Source organism: Mustelus asterias, chromosome 11, assembly GCF_964213995.1.
Source record: "Mustelus asterias chromosome 11, sMusAst1.hap1.1, whole genome shotgun sequence".
In the NCBI taxonomy this organism is placed as follows: Eukaryota; Metazoa; Chordata; class Chondrichthyes; order Carcharhiniformes; family Triakidae; genus Mustelus; species Mustelus asterias.
The window spans coordinates 78,790,065-78,817,581 of record NC_135811.1 but is presented as its reverse complement, the minus strand read 5'-3'; the positions used below and the strand labels follow the sequence as shown (position 1 = coordinate 78,817,581).

General features: G+C 46.7%; 1 protein-coding gene across 1 annotated transcript in view; it reads left to right on the top strand.

Annotated features, from left to right (window-relative positions):
- Positions 1-27,517, top strand: part of LOC144500270 (integrin alpha-8-like) — a 146,924-nt gene that overhangs the window by 102,596 nt on the left and 16,811 nt on the right. Inside the window, exons 21-27 of the mRNA XM_078222948.1 lie at positions 3,719-3,811; positions 6,235-6,311; positions 10,033-10,113; positions 13,084-13,189; positions 19,282-19,434; positions 20,794-20,913; positions 23,910-24,023. Coding sequence (XP_078079074.1) covers positions 3,719-3,811; positions 6,235-6,311; positions 10,033-10,113; positions 13,084-13,189; positions 19,282-19,434; positions 20,794-20,913; positions 23,910-24,023 — 744 coding nt within the window. The remainder of the gene's footprint in view (positions 1-3,718; positions 3,812-6,234; positions 6,312-10,032; positions 10,114-13,083; positions 13,190-19,281; positions 19,435-20,793; positions 20,914-23,909; positions 24,024-27,517) is intronic.

Sequence of the window (27,517 nt, the reverse complement as noted above, 5' to 3'; positions counted from 1 at the left end):
CTCTGATTCAGATTCTGTGCCTTGGGTTATGTTATTTTGTTCAAGGCCTGTCATAGTAATGAGGGGAAAACACCGCATTATGTCCGGAAATCTTGAACATTAAATAAGACGAGTGAGGTTTTTCTTTAAATTGACATACAAGCCAAAGATGGCTGAGGGTATGAAGTCAATCACGAGCTGAATTGCTGAGGGAGGTGGGAGGTAGAGAATCCTCAGAGCAGATAGTGGAGCAGGGGTAAAAAGACAGGTTAGTTCAAGCAAAATCACAAATGGAAGGGTAGAGTGTGGTGGAAATAATCTTTTGAGGTGTGTCTATTTCAATGCCAGGAGTATTGTGGGGAAGGCAGATGAGCTGAAGGCGTGGATAGACACATGGAAATATGACATTATAGCCATTTGTGAAACTTGGCTACAGGAGGGGCAGGACTGGCAGCTCAATGTTCCAGGGTTCCAATGTTTCAGGCGGGATAGAGGCAGAGGGATAAAAGGTGGGGGGGGTGGCATTGTTGGTCAGGGAAAATGTTACAGCGGTACTCAGGCAGGATAGATTAGGGAGCTTGTCTACAGAGGCCCTATGGGTGGAGCTGAGAAACAGGAAAGGTATGACCACATTAATGGGGTTGTATTATAGACCACCTAATAGTCAGCGAGAATTGGAGGAGCAAATCAGCGGAGAGATAGCTGACAACTTCAAGAAACACAAAGTTGTGATAGTAGGGGATTTTAATTTTCCACATATAGATTGGGACTCGCATACTGTTAAAGGTTTAGATGGGGTAGAGTTTGTAAAATGTGTTCAGGAGAATTTTCTACATCAGGATATAGAGGTGCCAACTAGAGAGGATGCGACATTGGATCTCCTATTGGGCAATGAGTTAGGGCAGGTGATGGATGTGAGTGTGAGGGAACACTTTGGATCCAGTGATCATAATGCCATTAGTTTCAACCTGATCATGGATAAGGATAGATCTGGTCCTCGGGTTGAAGTTCTGAACTGGAAAAAGGCCAAATTTGATGAAATGAGAAGGGATCTGGGAAGTGTGGATTAGCACAGGCTGTTCTCTGGTAAGGATGTAAATGGAAAGTGGGAGGCCTTCAAAGGAGAAATTTTGAGAGTGCAGAGTTTGTATGTTCCTGTCAGGATTAAAGGCAAAGTAAATAGGAATAAGGAACCTTGGTTCTCGAGGGAGATTGTAACACTGATTAAGAGGAAGAGAGAGTTGTATGAAATGTACAGGCAGCAAGGAACAGATCAGATGCTCGGGGAGTATAAAAAGTGCAAGAAGCTACTTAAGAGGGAAATCAGGAGGGCTAAAAGAAGACATGAAGTTGCTTTGGCAGACAGAGTGAAGGAAAATCCAAAGAGCTTCTATAGGTATGTTAGGAGCAAAAGGATAGTGAGGGATAAAATTGGTCCTCTTGAAGACCAGAGTGGTACACTGTGTATGGAACCAAAAGAGATGGGGGAGATACTAAATGGTTTTTTTGCATCCGTATTTACTGAGGAAACGGGCATGGAGTCTACGGAAATAGGGCAAACTGGTAAGGAGGTCATGGAACCTTTACAGATTAAAGGGGAGGAGGTGCTCGCTGTCTTGAGGCAAATCAGGGTGGATAAATCCCCAGGACCGGACAGGGTATTCCCACGGACCTTGAGGGAAGCTAGTGTTGAACTTGCAGGGGCCCTGGCAGACATATTTAAAATGTCAGTATTCACGGAGGAGGTGCCGGATGATTGGAGGGTGGCTCATGTTGTTCCGTTGTTTAAAAAAGGTTCCAAAAGAAATCTGGGAAATTATAGGCCAGTAAGTTTGATGTCGGTGGTGGGCAAGTTATTGGAAGGTGTGATAAGGGATAGGATCTACAAATATTTGGATAGACAGGGACTTATTAGGGAGAGTCAACATGGCTTTGTGCGTGGTAGGTCATGTTTGACCAATCTATTAGAGTTTTCCGAGGAGGTTACCAGGAAAGTGGATGAAGGGAAGGCGGTGGATGTTGTCTACCTGGATTTCAGCAAGGCCTTTGACAAGGTCCCTCATGGGAGGTTAGTTAGGAAGGTTCAGTCGCTAGGTATACATGGGGAGGTAGTAAATTGGATTAAACACTGGCTCAATGGAAGAAGCCAGAGAGTGGTTGTGGAGGATTGCTTCTCTGAGTGGAGGCCTGTGACTAGTGGTGTGACGCAGGGCTCGGTGTTGGGTCCATTGTTGTTTGTCATCTATATCAATGATCTGGATGATAATGTGGTAAATTGGATCAGCAAGTTTGCTGATGATACAAAGATTGGAGGTGTAGTGGACAGTGAGGAAGGTTTTCAAAGCTTGCAGAGGGATTTGGACCAACTAGAAAAATGGGCTGAAAAATGGCCTGTTTCTGAGCTGTAATTTTCTATGGTTCTATGGCCTGGCCTCAGGACCTGTTGACTTCAGCATCCTCTATCAATTCTCCACACAAGTCCTTAACTGCTCGTTTGTTTAACCCATAGCCCCTTATCCCTACACATTACTTGACTCTAATTGTGAACAATTTGGAATCATAGAATCCCTGCAGTGCAGAGGGAGGCCATTTGGCCCATCGAGCTTGTACCGACAATAATTCCACTTATGCCCAATTCCCATAACCCCACGTATTTACTCTGCTCATTGCTACTGAGTTTGTTTGAATCCACCTGCGAAATAGTCAGACATTTCGTGTGTATAATATTGTATCAGTTACAGTGACCTCTTTACATGCAACATTATCAGTTGTAACAGTGGAACATCAGTCCCAGGGTTCCCCCACTTTGTGACAGAACCATTCATGGTCATCTGTTTGATTAATGCATCACTATTCTCAGCCAGGGAGCAGTGGGGTGCTGTTATTGTTAACCTCACCATCCATAGGCCAGAGAGGAAGGGGGAGAAATCAGTCACATTTCCTGCTGCCAAACACTATCCATCATAGAACATAGAATATGGAATCCTACCGTGCAGAAGGAGGCCATTCGACCCATCGAGTCTGCACTGACCACAATCCCACCCAGGCCCTATCCCCATAACCTTATGTATTTACCCTAGCTAGTCCCCCTGACACTAAGGGGCAATTTAGCATGGCTAATCCGCCTAACCCGCACATCTTTGGGCTGTGGGAGGAAACCAGATCCATTTGGTTCATTGGTTCCTTTGTGTTCCTGCTATCCATTGATTCCTGCTAGAAATGTGTGTTTGGGGTAATTGGGTGGGAAGAAAATTCAGCCTGCTTGTGATGCCCTCCACAGTTGAATGACGAAGGTTCATTGTGTGGTTTCACACATGGAGGATGGCTGAGCTACCAAACAGTGTCTGTGACCTTCCCTTCCGCATATTGCTACATGGGTTGGCATATTTAGAAGGGTGAAAAACATTTTTGCACATACAATTTGTAAAGGTTGGTCATTGAGAGTTGAACATTGGTGAGGTTATTGGGCAGTGGCTGGGAGGAACTCCTGATCCCTGCAGTCAGGGAAAGCTCATTATTGCACCAAGCCAATTACCCTGGCACGTGGATTAACACTGGGCAGAGTAGGTGAAGTTGATATCAATTTGCAAAGAACGATCTAAGCATCTTGAAATGTCTGGTTTGTACAATTCCAACAATGAATGGCCTTTAGAACTTTATCAAGAAACTTCTTGCAATGTGCCAGCTGATTTTGTAGACTCCAGGTCATCTTCACCATTTGTGTATTTCTCTCTTTAAGAACCTCATTAAACTGAGCTGTAACCCCAAAATGGAAAATGACACTCAAATAGTGATCTGTGACCTTGGCAACCCCATGAAACGTGGAGCACAGGTGAGACCTACACAATATCTAACAGTGATTCTCTTTACAGATTCCAACTTACTGCAGCACTGCTGAAGGTGATGGGTCTATCTAGAGGAAGATGCATAATACTAGATGTACCACAGTATATAGATAATTAATTTACCCCAATATTCCCCCATTTCTTTTCTCTTACTGTTGCTGTGGCCTGGTTCCATGACACTGATTTTCCCCTGTCCCCTTCCCCCTCCCGTGTGGCCATTTCTGACATGTCAGCCAAGACACTGACTGGGACTGGGGGTGGGGCGGAGATAAGACCAGAAAATATAGGAGCAGAATTAGACCATTCAGCCCATTGAGTCTGCTCCGCCATTCAATCATGGCTGATAAGTTTCTCAACCCCATTCTCCCGCCTTTTCGCCATAACTTTTGACCCCCTTACCAATCAAGAACCTATCTATCTCTGTCTTAAATACACTCAATGATCTGGCCTCCACAGTCTTCTGTGGCAATGAATCCGACAGATTCACCACCCTCTGGCTGAAGAAATTCCTCCTAATCTCAGTACAAAAGGCTCTGAGGCTGTGCCCTCGCATCCTAGTCTCTCCTACTAATGGAAACATTCTCTCCATGTCCACGCTATCCAGGCCCAGTGTCCTGTAAGTTTCAATGAGATCCCCTCTCGTCCTTCTAAGCTGCATCGATGTGCATCATTGCTGAAAGCAATTGTCCACATTTTTTTTTTTTCCCAGGAGGCTTCATTAAATACCAACCATACTGTGATAGTTCAAGAAGGGGGGTCACCATCACCTTCTCAAGGGTAATTATGCTTAGGCAATAAGTGGTAGCAAGGGCCATATCTCAAGGTTCAGCTAAATAAAACTCTAATTGATCTTTGCTCTTTGCTTCTCCTGAACATTGTCTGTATCTTTAAGATCTGGTTGGTTGTAGGGATTCGCATTCTAATCAGTATTCTGTAACTTGATTTTGTGTCTCTGTGCCCTGTTTGAGAGCACATTTCCACTCCATCTGAGGAAGGAGCTAATGGTATTTGCTACCAAATAAACCTGTTGGACTTTAACCTGGTGTTGTTAAAATTCTTACTGTCTCCTGAACAGTAATTCTTGTTTGTGAATGCTTCATAGATGATGATTTAGCGTAATGTCCCTTTATTTGTATTTAAACATCTTAGATATTAACCCCACAGGTCCCTTGGTGACTGAGTGACTTTATGGTTAACCAGCTGAACTAGAGCTTTGTACTGTAATAATCTAGCTTCCACCCAGGCTGTAAGAAACTATCTCAGTAGAGCCCAGCCTTGGAACCCAAAACTTCCCAAATTGTTTGACTCATGAGGTGGTCTATTCAATCTCGGAGTTAACCAGCTGGTGGATCCCACTCCCCTTTTACTGCAGTTTGACATAAAATGGCTAGCACTGCTGCTTCACAGCGCCAGGGACCCGGGTTCGATTCCGGCCTCGAGTCACTGTCCGTGTGGAGTTTGCACATTCTCCTCGTGTCTGCGTGGGTTTCCTCCAGGTGCTCTGGTTTCCTCCCACAGTCCGCTGGTCAGGTGGATTAGCCATGCTAAACTGCCCATTAGTGTCCCTGTAGGGGGATTAGCGGGGTAAGTACGTGGAGTTATGGGGATAGGGCCTGGGTAAGATGCTCTGCCGGAGAGTCAGTGCAGTCTCGATGGGCTGAATGGTCTCCTGTAGAAATTCTATGATTCAAGAAAACCTTTAAAACACAACCTCTGGGCGGCACGGTAGCACAGTGGTTAGCACTGCTGCTTCACGGCTCCAGGGACCTGGGTTTGATTCCTGGCTTGGGTCACTGCCTGTGTGGAGTTTGCACATTCTCCTCGTGTCTGCATGGGTTTCCTCCGGGTGCTCCGGTTTCCTCCCACAGTCCAAAGATGAGTGGGTTAGGTTGATTGGCCATGCTAAAATTGCCCCTTAGTGTCCTGAGATGCGTAGGTTAAAGGGATTAGTGGGTAAATATGTAGGGATATGGGGGTAGGGCCTGGGTGGGATTGTGGTCGGTGCAGACTCGATGGGCCAAATGGCCTCTTTCTGCACTGTATGATTCTATGATTCTATAGTTTAATTAATTCTTGTTTGTGAATGCTTCATAGATGATGATTTAGCGTAATGTCCCTTTATTTGTATTTAAACATCTTAGATATTAACCCCACAGGTCCCTTGGTGACTGAGTGACTTTATGGTTAACCAGCTGAACTAGAGCTTTGGGCTGTTATGACAAGTCATCAGGGTCACATTGAAAGGATGATATGAGTTTTAAACATATTAATCAAGGTCTGGATTATTTGCTTTGCTGAGTATTGATTATTAATTGCCGCTTGACTTTGTTTATACGTTAAACAGCTGGCGGCTTTCCTCAAACAGCTGCAGTGACAATAAAAACGTTCCATCTCTTTTGTTGCTCTTTAGTTATCTGCAGGGCTCCATTTCGTGGTGTACAGCTTGGAGCAGGTGGAAAGTGTCACGTTCAGCATGCAGATTAAAAGGTAAACAGTGGTGAAAAGACCAGAACATGCAAATCCATTCAAAGTACAGGGTGTTTGTCAGCCCTTGTTTTTGTAAAAGCAGCAACGCTGAGACTCATAGAATCACAGAATCTCTGCAGCGCAGAAGGAGGCCATTCGGCCCATCGAGTCTGCACCAACCACAATTCCAGGCCCTACCCCCCGCATATTTACCCTGCTAATCCCCCTGACACTAAGGTCAATTTAGCATGGCCAATCCACCTAACGCGCAATCCACCTAACCTTTGGAATGTGGGAGGAAACCGGAGCACCCGGAGGAAACCCAAGCAGACACGGGGAGAACGTGCAAACTCAACACAGATAGTGACCCGAGGCCGGAATTGAACCTGGATCCCTGGCGCTGTGAGGCAGCAGTGCTAACCACTGTGCCACCGTGCCCGCTCATAGCTGGAGACTGTGCTGGACAACTTTTAGGAAGATGCTGCCCAGGGAAGAAATACATGTGCGGGGGAATATTAGACCAGGGGCAAGAGGATGGCACGCCCAACCAGGCAACAACTCCTAACCGCAGGGTTTTGAGGTTTCTGTTACGCTTGCACTAAGTTTTTAAGTTTTATTTATTAGTGTCAAATGTTAGGCTTACATTAACACTGCAATGAAGTTCCTGTGAAAATCCCCTAGCCGCCACACTCTGGTGCCTGTTCAGGTACACTGAGGGAGAATTTAGCATGGCCAATACACCTAACTAGCATGTTTTATGGAGTGTGAGAGGAAACCAGAGCACCCGGAGGAAACCCACACAGACACGGGGAGAACGTGCAGACTCCACACAGACAATGACCCAAGCCGGGAATCGGAGCTGGGTCCCTGGCGCTGTGAGGCAGCAGTGCTAACCACTGTTCCACCGTGCCACCAGGAATTAATTTTTATAAATCTGGTGAGCTAACACCAGTCAGAATAACAATTGTAGCTATGGATTTGTACCAAAATCACAACTGGTTCATTAACTTGCTTTTGGGAAGGGAGTCAGCTCCTTAATTGACTCTAAACCCAGAACATATGGTTGACGAATTCCCTCTGTAGCCCAGCAAACCACTCAGCTGTAACAAAAACAATTGGTGTGTACCTAAGAGGAGGGAATTGAAAGCAGGCCCCTGGCACTGTGAGGCAGCAGTGCTAACCACTGTGCCACCGTGCCACCGCAATAGGACAGTACGGAGCTGCAGGAAAGGCTGCTCAGATGACAATGGTCACAAATCTCTCCTGCAAAGCTGCCCAGTGCATGGAGAAATGCAGAAGAAGGACAATTTTGTGTTTTATTCATTCATGGGATGTGACCTGCATGCGGTCGCTGGCTAGGCCAGCATTTATTGCCCACAAACTGAGTTGCGTGCTAGGCCATTTAAGATTTAACCACATGGCTGTGGATCTGGAGCCACATATAGGCCAAACCTGGTAACGACAGCAGATTTCCTTCCTTAAAGGGCACTAGTGAACCAGACAATCAACAATGGCTTCATGGTCAACTTTAGTCATTTAATTCCAGGCTTCTTTTATTGAATTCAAATTTCATTTGGATTAGAGTGACTCAAACCCAAGTCCCCAGAGCATTTCCCCTGGATTAGTACTCCAGGGACAATACCACTATGCCATTAACCTTCCTGAGATTGACAATACATCTATATAATCTAGTGTGCCCCCTGAAAAGATTAATGGGCAAGCTTTCAGCTTTAGCTAGGCTCCCTCCTTGATTACAATAATGTGAAAGGGCTTGGAGTTTGTGATTAGTGAATTGGCAATGCGCCCATTGATTTGGATGGGGAAATAAATCCTTACCGAGCAGACATCTTTAAACCAGGCAAATGTAGTCTAATGCATATCAATAGGAGGCAACACCAAAGAACTGTGTATCAAGCAGGGACAGCACGATGGCACAGTGGTTAGCACTGCTGCCTCACAGTGCCAGGGACCCGCGTTCGATTCCGGCCTTGGGCCACTGTCTGTGTGGAGTTTGCACGTTCTCCCCATGCCAGCGTGGGTTTCCTCCGGGTGCTCCGGTTTCCTCCCACAGACCAAAGATGTGCAGGTTAGGTAGATTGGCCATGCTAAATAGCCCCTCAGTGTCTCAGGATGTGTAGGTTAGATGGATTAGCCTTGGGATAGGGTGGGGTGGTGGGCCTGGGTACGATACAGAGGGTTGACGCAGACTCAATGGGCTAAATGGCCTCCTTTCTGCGTTGGAGGGATTCTATTTTATGATTCAATTACAGGCTCAAAATTGCTAAGTGGGCAAAGGTCCTGGGTGCTATAGCGTATTAATCTTTTAATGCCCATGGCTGCTCTACCAGGCTGCTGCAAAAATAAATAGTGAATTAGAATATATCCCCAGGATAATTCAGCATGAAAGGCGGAGGACTATCCTTTCCCTGTGGAAGGTCTTGTTCAGGCCATGTTTAGAACATTGAGCTGGAAAAATGGGCACTGGGCCTCATTAACGGTTTTTTCTGAGCTCTTGTGACCTTTCAACCCTCCAGTGGCAGCTGGCACAATGAGGATGATAATGGTCATTGTCACTTACCTTGCTCCCCAGTGACAGAAACTCAATCTCCGCAGAGGGGCTTGGAGTTGGCAATGGTGGGGGAGAAGGGAAGTGGGGAAAACACAATGGCCATGGAGTCAGGGGGATATTCCTCATTCTGCTGCCTTCACTGAAGGGACACCACTTATCTTATTGACCCCTTAATCTTATTGGAATAACTTATCTTTTGCTGGCAGCAGGGCAGGCCAAACTATTAGGAGATTAGCATGGCTCCTGGACATGTACAACTGTGATATCGCCCATACTTATCCTAATTGAATGAAATATAATTATGAAATATAATTAATGAATGAATGGATGGCAATGCAGCCTCACACACCCGGGACCCGGGTTCAGTTCTGGCCTTGGGTCACTGCCTGTGTGAAGTTTGCACATTCTCCCCATGTCTGTGAGGGTTTCCTCCGGGTGCTCCGGTTTCCTCCCACAGTCCAAAGATGTGCAGGTTAGATGGATTGGCCATGCTAAATTGCCGCTCGGTGTTCCAAGATTAGGAGGATTAGCGGGGTAAGTTAGTGGGTTTGCAGAGATAGTGTGTCTGAGTGGATGCTCTGTTAGAGACTCGGTGCAGACTCGATGGGCCAAATGGCCTCCATCTGCTGTAGCGATTCCTTGGTTCTATGGAGTGGTTTGTACAGTGTGTGAAAAGAGCAATTCAAGTCTCAACAGCGTGTGAGGAAAGTCAAGATGGACAATATGCTTCCCATGATGTTCTGCCTGACATCTGCCACCAAAGAAAAACACAACTGGACCCAAAATAAAACAAAATCTGTCCTATGCACTGCAGCCTATTATGTATATCATTCCAAAGAAGATCGATGCCCTGATTGATTTCGTGGCTGAGGGACACCAGTTATCTGGCTTCACTCTGACTGAGATTGAGATTGCTGTCTTATCATCAGCAGCAACTCCCTGCGTGATTCCATCAGCTGTATCATGTCATGAAATCACTCTTCAACGATCGCCTTGTAACACCGTCAGTACGATTTCACCCCCATTTTCATCTGTCATTGATTCCAATTCACACAGTTAAGAGAATAAGATGTTGTGATTTATTTTCAAGATTCGGATAGCGGGAACAAGTCACCTCAACACAACAGTGGCTCCTTACTCCCTCTGTAACTGTTTTTCAATTTTCCTCCTCAGTAAAAACTCAGAGAACTCTCACAGTGAGGTGGTCCTTTTAAAGTTTCCCGTTCAAGTTATGGCGCATCTTGTTCTAAGGCGGTAAGAACCAGTTTTGTTTTCCTTTAAAGTGCTATGAATTATCCTGTCATTCCAGGATGCAACTATCCCTGATGGGGCCCTTATACTCCAAGCAAATATGGCTCACCCACAACAATGCACTGGATCACTGAATTAAGTTTAAAGTTTATTTTTTAGTGTCACAGTCGGCTTACTTTAACACCGCAATGAATTTACTGTGAAAATCCCCTAGACGCCACACTCTGGCGCCTGTTCGGGTACACTGAGGGAAAATTTAGCATGGGCAATCCACCGAACCAGTACGTCTTTCAGACTGTGGGAGGAAACTGGAGCAGCCGGAGGAAACCCACGCAGACACAGGGAGAACGTGCAGACTCTGCGCAGACAGTGACCCAAGCCAGGAATCAAACTCAGGTCCCTGGCACTGTGAAGCAGCAGTGCTAACCACTGTGCCACCGCACTGCCCAAATGTGAAATCTCCACCCTTTTCCCCATTGTCAGCTAAACCATAGAATCCGGTGGCACAGTGGTTAGCACTGCTGCCTCACAGCGCCAAGGACCCGGGTTCGATTCCCGGCTTGGGTCACTGTCTATGCAGAGTCTGCACATTCTCTCCGTGTCTGCGTGGGTTTCCTCCCGGTGCTCTGGTTTTCTCCCACAATCCGAAAGACGTGCTGGTTAGGTGCATTGGCCATGCTAAATTCTCCCTCAGTGTACCTGAACAGGTGCCGGAGCGTGGGTCCAGGGGATTTTCACAGTAACTTCATTGCAATGTTAATGTCAGCCGACTTGTGACACGAATAAATAAAGTTATAAACTTTAGAATCCTTACAGTGCAGAATGAGGCCATTTGGACCATCGAGTGTCCACCGACTCTCCGAAAGAGGATCTTACACAGGCCGCCCTGCTCCCCCCCCCCACCCACCCCACCCGCAACCCAGTGCATTATACCATGGCCAATCCACTAGCCTGCACGTCTTAAAGATATAGAGTGGGATTCTCTGGATGCACTCGCCCCAAAACTGGAGAATCGTGCCCGAGGTCAATGGACCTTTATGTGGCTCTACCTCCCCCGCTGCCCCCCCACACCCGCCCCCACCCACTATGATTCCCATGCCAGGCAGGATGGGAAAATTCACCCCATAATTTCCTGCACAGCTTGTTGGAAATGGGTTCCCTGTTGGTCGATCATAAAAGTGATGTTGGAATCACACGATGGGTTTCCGCCACCCTTCCCACACAAGGAGAAGCGGCTGTAATTATGAAGGGGAGCATGATCCTCGCTTTGTCAGGCCACGATGAAGTAGTGATCATTATTTTAAATTCATTCCCCGAATGTGGGCATTGTTTAAAGTTTTAAAGTTGATTTGTTAGTGTCACAAGTAGGCTTACATTAACACTGCAATGAAGTTACTGTGAAAATCCCCTAGTCGCCACATTCCGGCGCCTGATCGGGTACACTGAGGGAGAATTTAGCATGGCTGATGCACTGAACCAGCCAGCGCGTCTTTCAGACTGTGGGAGGAAATCGGAGCACCTGGAGGAAACCCACGCGCACACAATGCTTCGGTTTCCTCTCTCAGTCCGAAAGACGCGCACATGGGAAGAATGTGCGGACTCTGCACAGAGAGTGACCCAAGCTGGGAATCAAACCCGGGTCCCTGGCACTGTGAGGCAGCAGTGGCAACCACTGTGCCACTGTGCTGCCCATTGTTGGCAAGGCTGGCAATTGCTTCTCTCTAGTTGGGTCAAAATCCCGGAACTCCCACCCTGACAGCACACGGATTGCTGCAGTTCAAGAAAGCAGCTCATCATCGCCACCTTCAAGCGCAATTAGGGATGGGCAATAAATGCTTGCCTAGCCAGTGTTGGATTCCCAAATCCCAAAATTAATTTGTTTACAAGTTGCCCTTAAGGAAGTAGGTGTGAGCCTTTTTCATGAACCATTGCTGTTTGTGAGGTGAAAGTGCTTCCATAGAGCTGTTAGGTAGTAAGTCCCAGGATTTTGATCCAGTCATGAAGAATCCACGGTGATATACGTTCAAGTCGAACAGGGTTAGACAAGGGACATTCCGAAAGAATGTTCCCAATGGTGGGGGAGTCCAAACTATAGTTTGAGGATAAGGGGTAAACCTTTTAGAACTGAGGTGAGGAGAAACTTCTTCACCTCAAGAGTGCTGAATGTGTGGAATTCACTACCACTGAATGTAGTTGAGGCCAAAACATTGTGTGATTTCAAGAAGAAATTGGATATAGCTCTTGGGGCTAAATGGATCAAGGGATACGGGGGGGAAGGAGGGATCAGGATATTTAATTTAATTATCATAATGACTGGTGGAACAGACTCGAAGGGCTGAATGGCCTACTCCTGCTTCTAGTTTCTATGCCAGTCAGGATAGTGTGTGAGTTGGAGGATAACTTGCGGGTAATCTAAACTGCAATGTTTTCTCATCAGCACTGACGTGGATAGAAGCCCAATAGTCTGTGGGGCTCTTCATAGATTTGGGCCTAATGTTTACCTGGAGGAAACACTTCAGGAATTATACTTCAGTCAGTCAATCTAGAGTTACAGCTCCTGCCAACCCAGGCCAGGTGATTGAAGAATGGCTCTGGACATCTCAGACAGAATCAATATTGGTTTAACTGTGTGGATATTAAATGTCTCCTCGATGTAGCACAGAAAGGAAAATCAGGCAGAGACTGCGGCCTTACGAAGCTGGCCTGACTTTCCTTCTATTCATTTACATGCAGTATTTCTTACCAATCATTTGACGCAACGCTCAGTGCCCAAAGTGTCAATCTACCCTGTCCTGTATAGAAGAATAAAGGATGTCTGTCCAACAGCCCCATGCTAGACAATCTCTCTCATGTCCCAATTGAGTAACGAGCTCTGGTCCAGGTATTTATCGGAAGACTGGACAACGAAAGAAAATGGTTCACAGTCAGAGAAGTTTTGGAGTTTCTTCATAACCTGCTCTCTTTCAATATCAGGGCTTCACTACCCGAGAAAATTGCCCTCCCGTTTATTGATCTGGAGTCAAAAGTGGATGTGGTGGTAAAGAATGAGTCTCTGCCGACAGTGCAGCATACGTATGAGGTATGTAGATCACCTGATGGACTTTTGAGGTACTGTATTTTGACAGATACCAGGTGAATGTCAGTTACAGTTGACTCCATGAAAGATTTGTCTCCAGAGAATCCCTATAGTGCAGAAGGAGGCCATTTGGCCCATTAAGTCTGCACCGACTCTCTGAAAAAGCATCTCACTCAGGCCCACCCATCCCTGTAACCCTGTGCACTTACCATGACCAATCCACCTAACCTGCACACCTTTGGACACCAAGGGACATGTTAGCATGGCTGATCCACCTAACCTGCACATTTTTGTTTAAAGTTTATTTATTAGTGTCACAAGTAGGCTTACATTAACACTGCAATGAAGTTACTGTGAAAATCCGCTATTCACCTGTTTGGGTACACTGAGGGAGAATTTAGCATGGCCAATGCATCTAACCAGCACGTCTTTCAGACTGTAGGATGAAACCAGAGCACCCGAAGGAAACCCACGCAGACGTGGGGAGAACATGCAGACTCCGCACAGACAATGACCCAAATGGGAATCGATCCCGGATCCCTGGTGCTGTGAGGCAGCAGTGCTAACCACTGTGCCACCGTGCCACCATTTGGACCCTAAGAGACAAATTAGTATGATTAATCAACTTAACCTGTACATCTTTTGACGCGAAGGGACAAGTTAGCATGGCTAATCACCTAACCTGCATGCCTTTGAACACCAAGGGGGCAATTTAGCATGGCCAATCCACCAAATCTACACATCTTTTGACTGCATTATGCCTTCAGTGTGGGACAAGTTGTCCATGTTTGAGAATGTAGATAGCTCTGTGCCTGGAGCAGCTGCAAATCATGGTGGGGAGGGTGGGGGAGGGGGGTGGGGGTGGGGGGGGGGTGGTGATTGGCAAGGGTGGGGGGGAGGCATCAATTATACAAACTTGATGTCACATTGGGAGCTGGTTGCGATATTATTGCTACCATTGATGCTCAGTGGATCAATGCAACTTACAGAGTGACCCTTAACAATAGAATTACGTTTACTTTGAATGTAGAGCATGAAATAGACCACTCGAGACAGTCAGTCAGTGCTGGTGTTACTAATCCACACAGGTTCCGTCCTATTCCAACCATATCAGCTCAGAACCTTTTTCTCTCATCTAGCTTCCTTTCGAAAGCATGATTATTCGCTTCAACTATTTCCTGTGGTAGTGAGCTCCACATTCGAACCATTCTCTGAGGAAAGAAATTCCTCCATGTTGTTCTGTGGCATTTATTAGTGACCAACAGCCGCTAGTACCACCAGGCCATCACGTCCCCTTATAAAATGAGACACATGAAGAAAAAAATATATATCCTAAGAAGCTCAGGAGAGTTGAAGGAGAGAAGCACCTTCACTGAGTAGGGTCAGTTCAGATGGCCTGTTTGTGTGCCACAGTTGGAAGATGTGGGGGATTCTCTCACCCCGCCAGGCTAATGTTTGAGTGCATCGTGGTGGGAGAATCTCGCGGCCGGGCATGCACGGGATTCACGCGTGCGTTCCCGCCACAAGGGCATCTCCCAGCGCCGGGTTTCTGGCGCTGTCAGATCTGTGCTGGAAACCGGCGGGAAGACCAGGTAAGTCATTTTAATCTGTTTTTAATATAATTTAAATGTGATTAGCCGGCCCAGGACTGAATTATCGGGGCTCACTAGCCTCTCCCACTCTGCCAGAGTATTTCACTCCAGCGGGGTTTACTTTCAGGGACATATTGGGGCAGTCCTACTGGAGTGAAGGGGGACAATCGGGGCCTCCCAGGGAGTCGGGTGGTGGGGATGATGGTGCCCCCCTGGGCAAGGGCCCACTCTGGCAGTGCCAGCCTGTGCCCCCTGGCACTGCCCAAGGGGCAATGTGGCCATGTCCAGGGGCACCTTGGCACTGCCCACCGGGCATGGGGCAGTGCCAAGGGGGTGGGCCCCAAGGGGGTATGATGGTGGTGGGGCCTAGGGGGCAATATGTGGGGGTCGGGGGGGGTCCTGCTGCCACTCTGCATGGGGATCGATGGAGTCAAGAAGGAGGCCAGCGATCGGGGCGGCCTGGGGGTGGTCTGCCTTCCGGGGCGTCTGCACTGCAGGGGAGGGGATTCATCACTGGAGGTGGGGACTGGAGATCAGAGGGGCTGGGGCAGGGGTCTGCCTGCTGAGGGGTTGGCAGTGCCTGAAGGGGGGGTCGGGACTGCTTGGGGAGGGGGAACTTTGGGGGCGATGTGCTGGAGATTGGGGCCATCTGGGACGTGGGGGGGAGGGTTCAAGGCTGGCCTGGGAATGGTCGGGGGGAGGCCACGATCGGGCCATGGAGGGGTGGGGGAGGGGCAGCACTTCAAGGGTCCTGGGCTGACCAGTGATTGAGCTGGTTTGGGTCCACTGCGCATGCGCAGAGACTCATTAGCTTCAGTCTCTCCAGCAGGAATAGGCCCCAACCCCTGAAATGTAAGTAGATTCACACTGGTGCACTCTGCAGTGCATAGAGTGTGGGAGATACTTCTCTGAACTCCCATCGAAAAAACTGGCGCAAATTACTCCAGTTTTCCCGCAAATTGTACACTTAGAATTTTTTTGGGAGCGTTCCAGCCACTCTGTCAGAGAGTCAGTGGAGTCTCGATGGCCTTCTTCTGCACAGTACGCATTCTATGACTCTATGTAAACCTAATTCTGTTGTTAAGTACCACTCTGCAAAATGCGCTAAGCAGCATGGCGGCAATAATATCGCTTTTAGCTCCCAGTGTGTTACTAAATTTATGTAACTGATGTCTGTTCCGGATGTGGGTCAGTTGCTTCAGGGAAGGAATGTGATCACAGTTTGTGGAGAATTGTCAGTGGAATCATTGGGGCAGAAACATTTCTTACCAAATGTACTTTTTCAAGTGGACACTTGTTTTTGAAAGAGGAGTTACATTTGACAAAGCCTACTGATGTGGTCTCGCTGTACTCCGTTTCTTTGAGACATGGATGTTTGTGCATATGTAAAGCACATGGGACATGCAATTAACTTGAATCCTGACGAATAATTGCAAAATGTTGATATCAAATAGCATTTTTGATTCACGACAGCATGTGAGGAACACAAATATAATTAACCCCAAGAGCAGGATTTTCATGGAGTCAGGATGCCAGAGTTGGAGTTGAGGTGGAAAAGGTTGGCTAACAGCATGGCTAATTCTGGCACACAGGTCCTCAATACTAATTCCAGGATGTTGTCAGGGCCTATAGCCTTTACTATCCGGTGCCTTCAGCTGTTTTGTGATGTGACGGGGAATGAATTGAATTGGCTGAAGACCGAAATCTGTGCTGCTGGGGAGCTCTGGAGGAGACCAAAATGAACCACACACTCGACTGAAAATGGTTGCAGACGCCTCAGCCTAGTTCTTTGCACTGATGTGCGAGGCATCCTCATCATCCAGGATGTGGATATTTGTGGAGTCTCCTCCTCCAGTTAATCATTTATTTGTCCACCGCCATTCACACCGGGATGTGGCAATTATGTTGAAGGCATTAAGTTAGCATTAACCTGATTGACATCTTCAAGTGGTTGTAATAAAGTGTTCCTTTTATGATTTCTTTTGTCAATGTCAATGCAGGTTCAAGGTGAGAGGGGAGAAGGTTAAGGGAGATGTGCGGGGAAGCTTTTCACGCAGAGAGTAGGGGGTGCATGGGACACACTGCCGGAGGAGGTGGTGGAAGCAGGCACATTAGCAACATTTAAGAGGCATCTGGATGGGTACATGAATAGGGAGGGAATAGAGGGATACGGACTGAGTAAAGACAGAAAGTTTTTTTTAGTTTAGTTAGGACATCATGATCAGCACAGGCTTGGAGGGCCGAAGCGCCTGTTCCTGTGTTGTACTTTTCTTTGGTCTTTGTTCTTTGTCTCACTGTTTACTTGGATTAAGAGATGTGAAACACTTGAAGACTTTGATATTGATAGTTTATTGGTCTTTCGGATTGACACATTTACAGGGTTGCAGGAACAGCAGGTTTTTTTCAAAGGTCATTTCTGAATGGACATATTTTTTCTCAGCAACTCCTCACGTGCCATTGTTATTATATGGCTCATTGATTCTGTACATAATGCACTCTGGGTGAATGGCACAGAAGTGGCACAAATTGGTATTAAGTTGACATGGGGAGTATGGGGGCCAGGGGGAGGATAAGTTTTCATTAAGTTGGCATGAAGGGTATGAGAGACCGGTTGGAGTGGCTGGGGACTGGGGGGCGGGGAGCATGAGACAGTGTGAGGGGTTACAGCTAAAGAGCATCACTGCTTTTATTACACCTGGGATGAAGTTCCAGAGAACAATGGTGCACCATCTAACCAGCTCGCCTCAGCACTTGTCTGCCCCTGTGACTGCCTAAGGTCTGTTTAGGGATCGACAGGCCTGACTTTACCCCACACCTGCCCCCCCCCCCCCCCCCCCCCCCCGCCCCTCTCCCCATCACGGCGTGAAGATTCTGTGTTACTGGGAGCTTTAAAATGAGGCAGGGCTACCAAACCAGGAAATTTCCCAACTCAAACTGCTCACCTTGGTAGTGAAAAGCTGTGACACAAAGTTCACCTGTTCTTGGTTTTCTTTAGGGATTAGCCATGTTTAATTCATGACTTAGGGGTAATCTTATAGAAGTCTATAAAATAATGAGGGACATAGATCAATTCAATAGTCAACATCTTTTCCCAAAGGTAGGGGAGTCTAATAAAAGACGACATAGGTTTAAGGTGAGAGGGGAAAGATACAAAAGGGTGCAGGGGGCAATTTTTTCACACAGCGGGTGGTGAGTGTCTGGAACAAGCTGCCAGAGGCAGTAGTAGAGGCAGGTACAATTTTGTTTTTTACAAAGCGTTTAGACAGTTACATGGGTAAGATGGATACAGAAGGATATGGGCCAAATGAGGGCAATTGGGACTAGCTTAGTGATTTTTAAAAAAAGGACGCCATGGACAAGTTGGGCCGAAGGGCCTGTTTCCATGCTGTAAACCTGTATGACTCAGTGCGCGGATCCTATTTTGCTTCAGTTTTCTGGTGGTGTTCCAGGATTGTGGTTGAGCTTCAATGAGGAGTAGTCCATTGATAAATGGAATCCATTTATGCTGTGAGACAGGATGGATCAAAATGACTCTGAGTGATGGATTGAGGCAGTGACTCAATGCAACAATGAACTGACTCAGCAGGATACACAGTGTCAGAATGCAAATTCCCATTTGCATGTCCGCACCAGCTGAATTACTGGCCTTTGTTGTGTTTGTGATGAAGTGCTTAGAAAATATTCCATTTTACTGTCATTTTCTAAGGGCCCAAAGCTGCACGGTGACACTGTAATTAGCGTGGCTGCCTCACAGTGCCAAGGGCATGGGTTCGATTCCCGGCTCGGGTCACTGTCTGTGCGGAGTTTGCACGTTCTCCCCATGTCTGTGTGGGTTTCCTCCGGGTGCTCCGGTTTCCTCCCACAATCCGAAAGACGTGCTGGTTAGGTGCATTGGCCATGCTAAATTCTCCCTCAGTGTACCCGAACAGGCGTCGGGGTGTGGCGACTAAGGGATTTTCACAGTAACTTCATCGCAGTGTTAATGTAAGCCTACTTGTGACACTAATAAATTTAAAATAAAACTTCTTGCACGCATGTCTTATTCTAGAGGGCTTTTTCACAGATGATTTAATTTGAGTCACAATATTAGCCTGAAAATTGTTGAACATTTAAGCATGGCAACATGAAAATAGGAACTGACAGAGTTGACAGGAAATTACTCTTCCTTTCAGCAAGAACGTTCAAAACAAGGGGAGACATTGATAAAATTCGAGATAAACAAGATAAAAGTTCATTCAGGAAAACGTTGGCACACATATAGCTACAAGAATGTCTAATACAAAATCCCATAAGGTTTTTGCTGCAGAAACAATTGAAGGAGACAGATACTTGTAAAGGTATTAAAGAAAGAGGAATTATAATTATAATGAGCTACAGGGCTAACAGAATGGCTTGGCTTTGACCTACTCTGGTTCCTGTCAAGAAGCGAAACCATAGAATGATCCAGTATCAAATGACTTATAAAAAAGGATATTACACAATCCCTTCTGTGTCTAACCCTAGCTTCACAACAATGGTCCATCTACTATTAGCGACGCTGTGCTCGAAGTGGACTGGCCTGCAGATCTCCATGGCAACAGTCTACTGTTCAAATCTAAGATCATTCCATTGGGTAACATCAACTGCACAGTGAACTCTTCTGATGCTCAGAACTGGGTAAGACTTTGCATTTTCAAAATGTGTATTTTTTTCATGTGAGGAAATGACGGTAGGAAGCTGGAATAGTCAATATTGTTTGTATATTGCGCTGCATTGAAATTCTACTTCAAGAAATTGTTAAGTTTGTAAATAGCAATTTAGCTCAGTTGGCTGGACGGCTGGTTCGTGATGCAGAGCGATGCCAACAGCGCAGGTTCCATTCCCATACCAGCTGAGGTTAATTGTGAAGGCCCCGCCTTCTCAACCTTGCCCCTCGCCTGAGGTGCAGTGATCCTCAGGTTAAATCATCACCAAACAGTCTCCCCCCCTCAAATCATCACCAGACAGCTCTCTCCCTCAAAGGGGAGAGCAGCCTACAGTCATCTAGGAGTCTTTACTTGAATCATAGGATTCCTACAGTACAGCAGGAGAGCATTCAGCCCATTGACCTGCACTGACAACACCCATGTCCTATCCCCATAACCCACGTATTTACCCTGCTAATCCCCCTGACACTGAGGCCAATTTTTTAGCATGGCCAATCTACCTAACCTGCACATCTTTGGGGTGTAAGAGGAAACCGGAGCAACCGGAGGAAACCCACACAGATATGGGGAGAACATGCAAACTCCACACAGACAGTCACCAAAGGCCGGAATTGAACCCGGGTCCCTGGCGCTGTGAGGCAGCAATGCTAACCACTGTGCCACCTTTTATTAATAGTGGCCTTTCATTGTTGCTGTGAACATTGTATGCTTCATGACAAGGTTACGCGGCGAATTTTCCCGTTCCACCTGCCATGGGAATCGGAGTGGGCGAGGGGTGGACAATGGACTATTGAGATTGGGCAGGATTTTCCGGTTTCGGGGCAAACATGGCCGGAGAATCCCACCCTTTATTTAGCTATTTGCCCCTTACGCTTGACCAATCTACCAAGATTAATTCAACAGGATCCTGTGTGCTGACAGTCTCGACACATAGTTCCATCCTCATCTGTCAGAAAGACTCCAGATAGCTCAGAGCATGAACCATGGTTTTATTTCTTTTCAGTCTCTCTAACTTCAGTGCTCTGATTATAGCATCTCCATTGCCCGCTAGTTAATGCAGCAGTTATCAGTGATTGGTTCAGGATGCTATTCTAGTTCCTAAGACTCTGCGTCACAGTGTAATCACCATCAGGTGGGGGTCCTGGAATAAAACAGAAAATGCTGGATACACTCAGCAGGTCTGGCAGCAACGCTGGAGAGAGAGACAGAGTTAACATTTCGAATGCGTATAACTCCTCTTCAGAGTCTGCCTCTCTGTTCAAAGTTATATAATCTAACGTTACTTAGAATTCCCAAATCATGAATAATTATACTGTTCTCTCATCCACAGGTAGAACCGTTGAGTACAATGAGCCCTCTGTCTGCAAGTACTGAAGGCTCCCGTCATAATAGAAACAAAAGAGATGTCAGCAAAGCTGAAAATTCAGTGGAGGAGACCATCTTTAATATAGTGAGAATGTTTATCACAATTCACGTGAAAATAGCTCTATGGGTTTTGATGTCCTAACTTGACTATATAAACACCACAATATAAAGTCACTCAACACAACTGTCCCAACTACGCTATCTGATTAAATACATTGACACTTCTCATTTGTAGAGTTTGTTGCCTTCGCTTTTGGCTGACACAACTTATCTACACGTAAGCCTTCACCAATGTACCCCTAAAGGATACTGACCTATTTGTCTCAAGCCTCCATGCGCAGTTTATGTACTGGCAAAAAGAAATGTGTTGGTGCAGCAGCGTCACATTGTAGTCACACATATTGAGAGGGATTTTCTGTCCCCCATCCCATGGTGTGTTTTGTGGTGGCAGGGGTGGCCTGCCATTGACTGGTCCTGCCATCATCCAGTCCCGTCGCTGCTGACGGAGTTTCCCCTTGCTCATACCCTCCACCACTGGGGGAGCCATGGCAGGGGGTCACTGTCGGTGGGACTGGAAGATCCTGCTGGCATGAAGGGCTGGAAAATCTCACCCATTATTTCTCCGACCCTGTGGTTACACATTCAGAGCTCAAGACAAGCTATCGATTCCCTTCATTAGTTCTGGCTTTGATTTTTGAACCGTTAGCCCAACACCCTAACATTGGAGTACTACTTTATAGCTTTATCAGCACTAATATTGTTACAAACATCTTTGAGGCAGCACGCCCATAATTTTCAGTCTACACTTTAAACTTCAGCTAATACCAGCTGCAGATTGGTGTTGTTTCTCTTCCCGCACTCGTGGTGCACAAGGCAGACTTCCATCTGTTTCCATAGTGAGGTTTTTCCTGGAACATGTCTCTTATCTGTCGACAGATGCTTATAGCTTGAGGGGTGCCACTCCACATCAAGGCATGGCTGACCAGGAGTCTCTCCCACTCTTACCACCTGCCATTGGCGTGTGTTTGGAAGGATTTTGCAGGTTGATATTCAACCTTTTTGACCACATCATGAACACACTTCCTTTGGCCATCAGACCCTGGGGTGGGACTTGAACCTGGAGCTTCTGGCTGCAAGGCTACCCACTGTGCCACAAGACCTCTGTCCCAGCCACAGATTAGGAACTTGAAGGTTAGAAATGACCATAATTGTGGCCTAGCTAGCATTACCTGTACCTTGGGGGAGGTGGGGGATGTCACTGAACCAGGAATCCAGAGGCCCAGGCTAATGTTCTGGGGTTACTATGGCAACTTGTGGAATTTAAATTAAAAATAAATTGAGAATTAAAAACTGATCCTGGCAATGGTGACAATGAAACAATCAGATCTTCGTTTAAAACCCATCTCAATCATAGAAATCATAGAAACCCTACAGTACAGAAAGAGGCCGTTCAGCCCATCGAGTCTGCACCGACCACAATCCCACCCAGGCCCTACCCCCATATCCCTACATATTTTACCCGCTAATCCCTCTAATCTACGCATCTCAGGACACTAAGGGGCAATTTTAGCCTGGCCAATCAACCTAACCCGCACGCATCTTTGGACTGTGGGAGGAAACCGGAGCACCCGGAGGAAACCCACGCAGACACGAGGAGAATGTGCAAACTCCACACAGACAGTGACCCAAGCCGGGAATCAAACCCAGGTACCTGGAGCTGTGAAGCAGCAGTGCTGACCACTGTGCTACCGTGCCGCCCACACGGGTTGACCAATGCCCTTACCTTGTCTACCCTACATGTGACTCCAGAGCCACACAACATGGTTGACTCTGAACTGCCCTCTGTACCAAACCTCTACAGAATCAGACTACAGCAGGTCAGGAAGGTGGGTCACCATCATCTTCTCAAGGACAATTAGGGGTGAGTAACAAATTCTGGCCTTGCCAGTGACACTCCCATCCCATGAAATAATAAAACAAACATATAAGCAAACCTTTTAGGCTCAGTCTGTCACTAGTTACGTCTGCAAGCTTACCGCATGGACCCTCTGTTCTGCCTTAATTTACTCCCAGTAACAATTGGGAGTAACTGCTCTTGGGTTGTGGTGACAAAGACTCCAGGCTTCATAGAATCCCATAGGATCCCAACAGTGCAGAAGGAGGCCATTTGGCCCATTCAGCCTGCACCAACAACAATCCCACCCAGGCCCTATCCCCATAACCTCACATATTTACCCTGCTAATCCCCTTGATACTAAAGATCCATTTATCATCGCCAGTCAACCTAACCTGCACATCATTGGACTGTGGGACGAATTTGGCGCACCCGGGGGAAATCTGCGCAGACACAGGGTGAACATGCAAAGCCAATCACCTGAGGCCAGAATTGAACCCGGGTCCCTGGCGCTGTAAGGCAGCAGTTCTAACTTGTCTGCCACCGTGCCGCCCTTAATTAATGCTGATCGATTCTGTGTGCCTTGGTTGACGTTATCTGCTTGCAAAAATAGATGCAATAGTATCTGGCAACAATGCTGGTTTTCACAGGTGAACATTTTAGTTCCAAAACAATGCCATCTGTTTTTGCCTTGCAAATATCTGGAACACCTGAGGCTATTGAATATTTTTGACTAATGAGACACAGTTGCCACTAACTTTTCATCTGGACTGAACCCAGACTGGAAAAATATTTCTAACACGCCATTTTTATCTAAGGGAGAAGATTATTTGGGCCAGAATTCTCCGACCTCGCCCACATTTTCCATTCCCGCTGCAGCGAACGGAGATTTGGCTGAGCGCCAAATTCTTCATTCTCGCTGGTGGCGGCAGGGGGGTCTGAACAGCCGCAGAATTCTGGCTGTTGTTTTGCGATAGATATTGTATTTTTCCCCAATAATTTCCCATTCCCTAGTCATGTTGATTTAAAGCTGCATTGAATTTTGATTTGTCTTGAGTTAATTAGATTCAGACGGGACCAGATTTTGTGAATTAGCTTTTCATACTCATTCCAATTCATGTAGGAATCTCTCACTCCGAGAGGCTTTATTGTGCTTTAAGGCTGAAACTAGGCTGTCTTTCCACTAGAATTGCACCACTGTGACCTGTGTGAAAATTATGTGTCGTGTGGGTCTTCTGGAGAAGGAGAAGGGAGTTGCGATAAACATACAGTCGCAGCTCAGGATGGAAATCTTCATTAAGGTAAACCACAAGAATTTATTTTATGGAGCGAGCTCAGTCACCATGCAGTCATCCGCCTTACTTATTTTGCTTGTGATGTCAGCTGGTGTCAATTTACAGAATATTATGGTGACCTTAGATAGCAGAGGGTCATTGGTAAATACATAATCCAGTGTGGAACTCAACCATGTTTGATTCCAGGTTCAGTTCTATGTCTACAACCTCAGCTAGGATGATGTGGAGATGCTGGCGTTGGACTGGGGTGGGCACAGTAAGAAGTCTCACAACACCAGGTTAAAGTCCAACAGATTTATTTCATATCACGAGCTTTTGGATCGCTGTCCCTTTATCAGTTGAGTGGAGAGTTAGGTTCACAAACAGTGCGTATATAGACAAAGGAACGTAGACACATAGTGTGACATGAAGTGTTCCCTTCCTGTCGGGGAACACTTCAGCAGTCAAGGGCATTCAGCCTACAATTTTCGGGTAAGTGTTCTCCAAGGCAGCCTTCAAGACACACGACAAAGCAGAATCGCCGAGCAGAAACTGATAGCCAAGGTCCCACACGCATGAGGACAGCATCTTGGGTTCATGTCACTCTTTGTGTAACCCCCACCATTTGGCCTGGGCTTTCAAAATCCTATTAACTGTCCTGGATTCACTCCTCTTTAACCTGTGATTATCCCTCTCTCCAATCGCATTGTCTGTACCTGTAAAGACTTGATTACCTGTAAAGACTCACATTCCAACCATTATCTTGCAATTGAGTCTTTGTCTATATATGCCGTGTTTGTGAACCCAACTCTCCACTCACCTGATGAAGGAGCAGCGCTCCGAAAGCTCGTGCTACCAAATAAACCTGTTGGACTTTACCTGGTGTTGTGAGACTTCTTACTGTGCTCAGCTAGGATGGCAGAGACAATTGGTCAGCCTGAACTAGAGAATGTTGGATTACACTTGGAATACTGTGTGCAGTTCTGGTCACCCTATTATAGAAAGGATATTATTAAACTAGAAAGAGTGCAGAAAAGGTTAACTAGGATACTATTGGGACTTGATGGTTTGAGTTATAAGGAGAGGCTGGATAGACTGGGACTTTTTTCCCCTGGAGTGTAGGAGGCTTAGGGGTGATCTTATAGAGGTCTACAAAATAATGAGGGGCATAGATCAGTTAGATAGTCAACATCTTTTCCCAAAGGTAGAGGAGTCCAATACTCGAGGGCATAGATTTAAGATGAGAGGGGAGAGATACAAAAGGATTCAGAGGGGCAATTTTTTCACGCAGAAGGTGGTGAGTGTCTGAAACAAGCTGCCAGAGGTAGTAGTAGAGACGGGTACAATTTTGTCTTTTGAAAAGGATTTAAACAGTTACATGGGTAAGATGGATGTGGGCCAAACGTGGGCAATTGGGACTAGCTTAGTGGTTAAAGAAAAGGACGGCATGGACAAATTGGGCCGAAGGGCCTGTTTCCATGCTGTAGACCTCTATGACTCTAATCGTAGAATCCCTACAGCGTAGAAGGAGGCCATTTGGCCCATTGAATCTGCACCAACTCTCCAAAAGAGCATCCTACCCAGGCCCAACTCATACCTGTAACCCCGTGCATTTACCATGGCTAATTCACTTAACCTATGTATCTTTGGACACGAAGGGGCAATTTAGCATGGCCAATCCATCTAAGCTGCACATTGTTGGACTGTGGGAAGAAACCGGAGCACCCAGAGGAAACCCATACATACATGGGGAAAACATGCAAACGCCACACAGACATTCACCCAAGACAGGAATCGAATCTGGGTCCCTGGTGCTGTGAGGCAGCAGTGCTGACCACTGTGCTACCGTGCCGTCCAAAAATCATCCAGAATTTCTATTCCTAATTGTTGTCCAATGATCGGTGCTGGAAAATAAATGTGCAGAATTCAGGTGAGAACAGGACCTTGCTAGGCCGCGATGCCTCTCACACTTCTCAAGTTAAATATTCATTGTCCTTCACTGCCTTAGCTCCCAGGTGAAGGATTGTCACTTGACTGATTTACTGGAGGACAGCAGTGGCGACTGGAACCATACCTCAGCATAATGCATAATTCTCAGGAGAGGTCGGAGAGTCAAGTGGAAAGGGGATGAGGAGTGAGGACATTATCCCTTTACATCTTGGACCAAGGTTCATTGTATTTTATCTGATGGGTTTTAGCAGTTTAGATGCAGCAAGTTCCAGCCCTGTGTGAATGCAGTTCCTCATGATCATGGACAGAGGTTTGGTTTTGGGGTATGAATTATGTGATTTTAGAATGGCTGACCAATCAGTGGCCAGGTTGCCTGTTCATGATCCAGTTAAGGATTCTAAGGTCCTCCCAGGTGAGGGGCAGAACTCCCGTCTGCAGTTACTTCACAATCATTCGAGCATGCAGTGGTTGTAGCGTGCTCGGACTTACCAGGCCGCATTCCCAGCAGCCTCTTTGATGGCAGGACAGGAGACACAAATTCAGGCCGATGTATCTTGTGTTGGTTGGAGCCTACTCCATCAGTGACCAGAAACATCTACAAGAACTTTTCCATATTAAATCAACTCAGTGGATTTCCTTCACACAAGATTATGCAAGCCCACCTGTTACTCACTTCCAGTCCTTGGGGAGGAAAACTAAGCTCTCCAATCCCCCATGCCTCCCCCCACAACCCAAGTGGAGTCCTACCATCCTGTTCTTGTAAATGAATGTCCACATAGGTGAAGTACCAGGGAGCTGCCAACACCTGTGGAGCCATATCCCAACAAGAGACAATACCTGCAGAAAAGGTGTGGACAAACTAGAATCATAGGATGCCATTTGGCTCATCGAGTCTGCATTGGCAGATTATCTTACCACCCCACCCTATCCCATGGCTAATCCACCTAACGTGCCCATCTTTAGACTGTGGGAAGAAACCGGAGCACCCGGAGGAAACCCAGGCTGACATAGGGAAAACATACATAGAACATAGAACATAGAACATTACAGCGCAGAACAGGCCCTTCGGCCCACGATGTTGCACCGACCAGTTAAAAAAAAACTGTGACCCTCCAACCTAAACCAATTTCTTTTCGTCCATGAACCTATCTACGGATCTCTTAAATGCCCCCAAACTAGGCGCATTTACTACTGATGCTGGCAGGGCATTCCAATCCCTCACCACCCTCTGGGTAAAGAACCTACCCCTGACATCGGTTCTATAACTACCCCCCCTCAATTTAAAGCCATGCCCCCTCGTGCTGGATTTCTCCATCAGAGGAAAAAGGCTATCACTATCCACCCTATCTAAACCTCTAATCATCTTATATGTTTCAATAAGATCCCCTCTTAGCCGCCGCCTTTCCAGCGAAAACAATCCCAAATCCCTCAGCCTCTCCTCATAGGATCTCCCCTCCATACCAGGCAACATCCTGGTAAACCTCCTCTGCACCCTCTCCAAAGCCTCCACATCCTTCCTGTAATGTGGGGACCAGAACTGCACACAGTACTCCAAGTGCGGCCGCACCAGA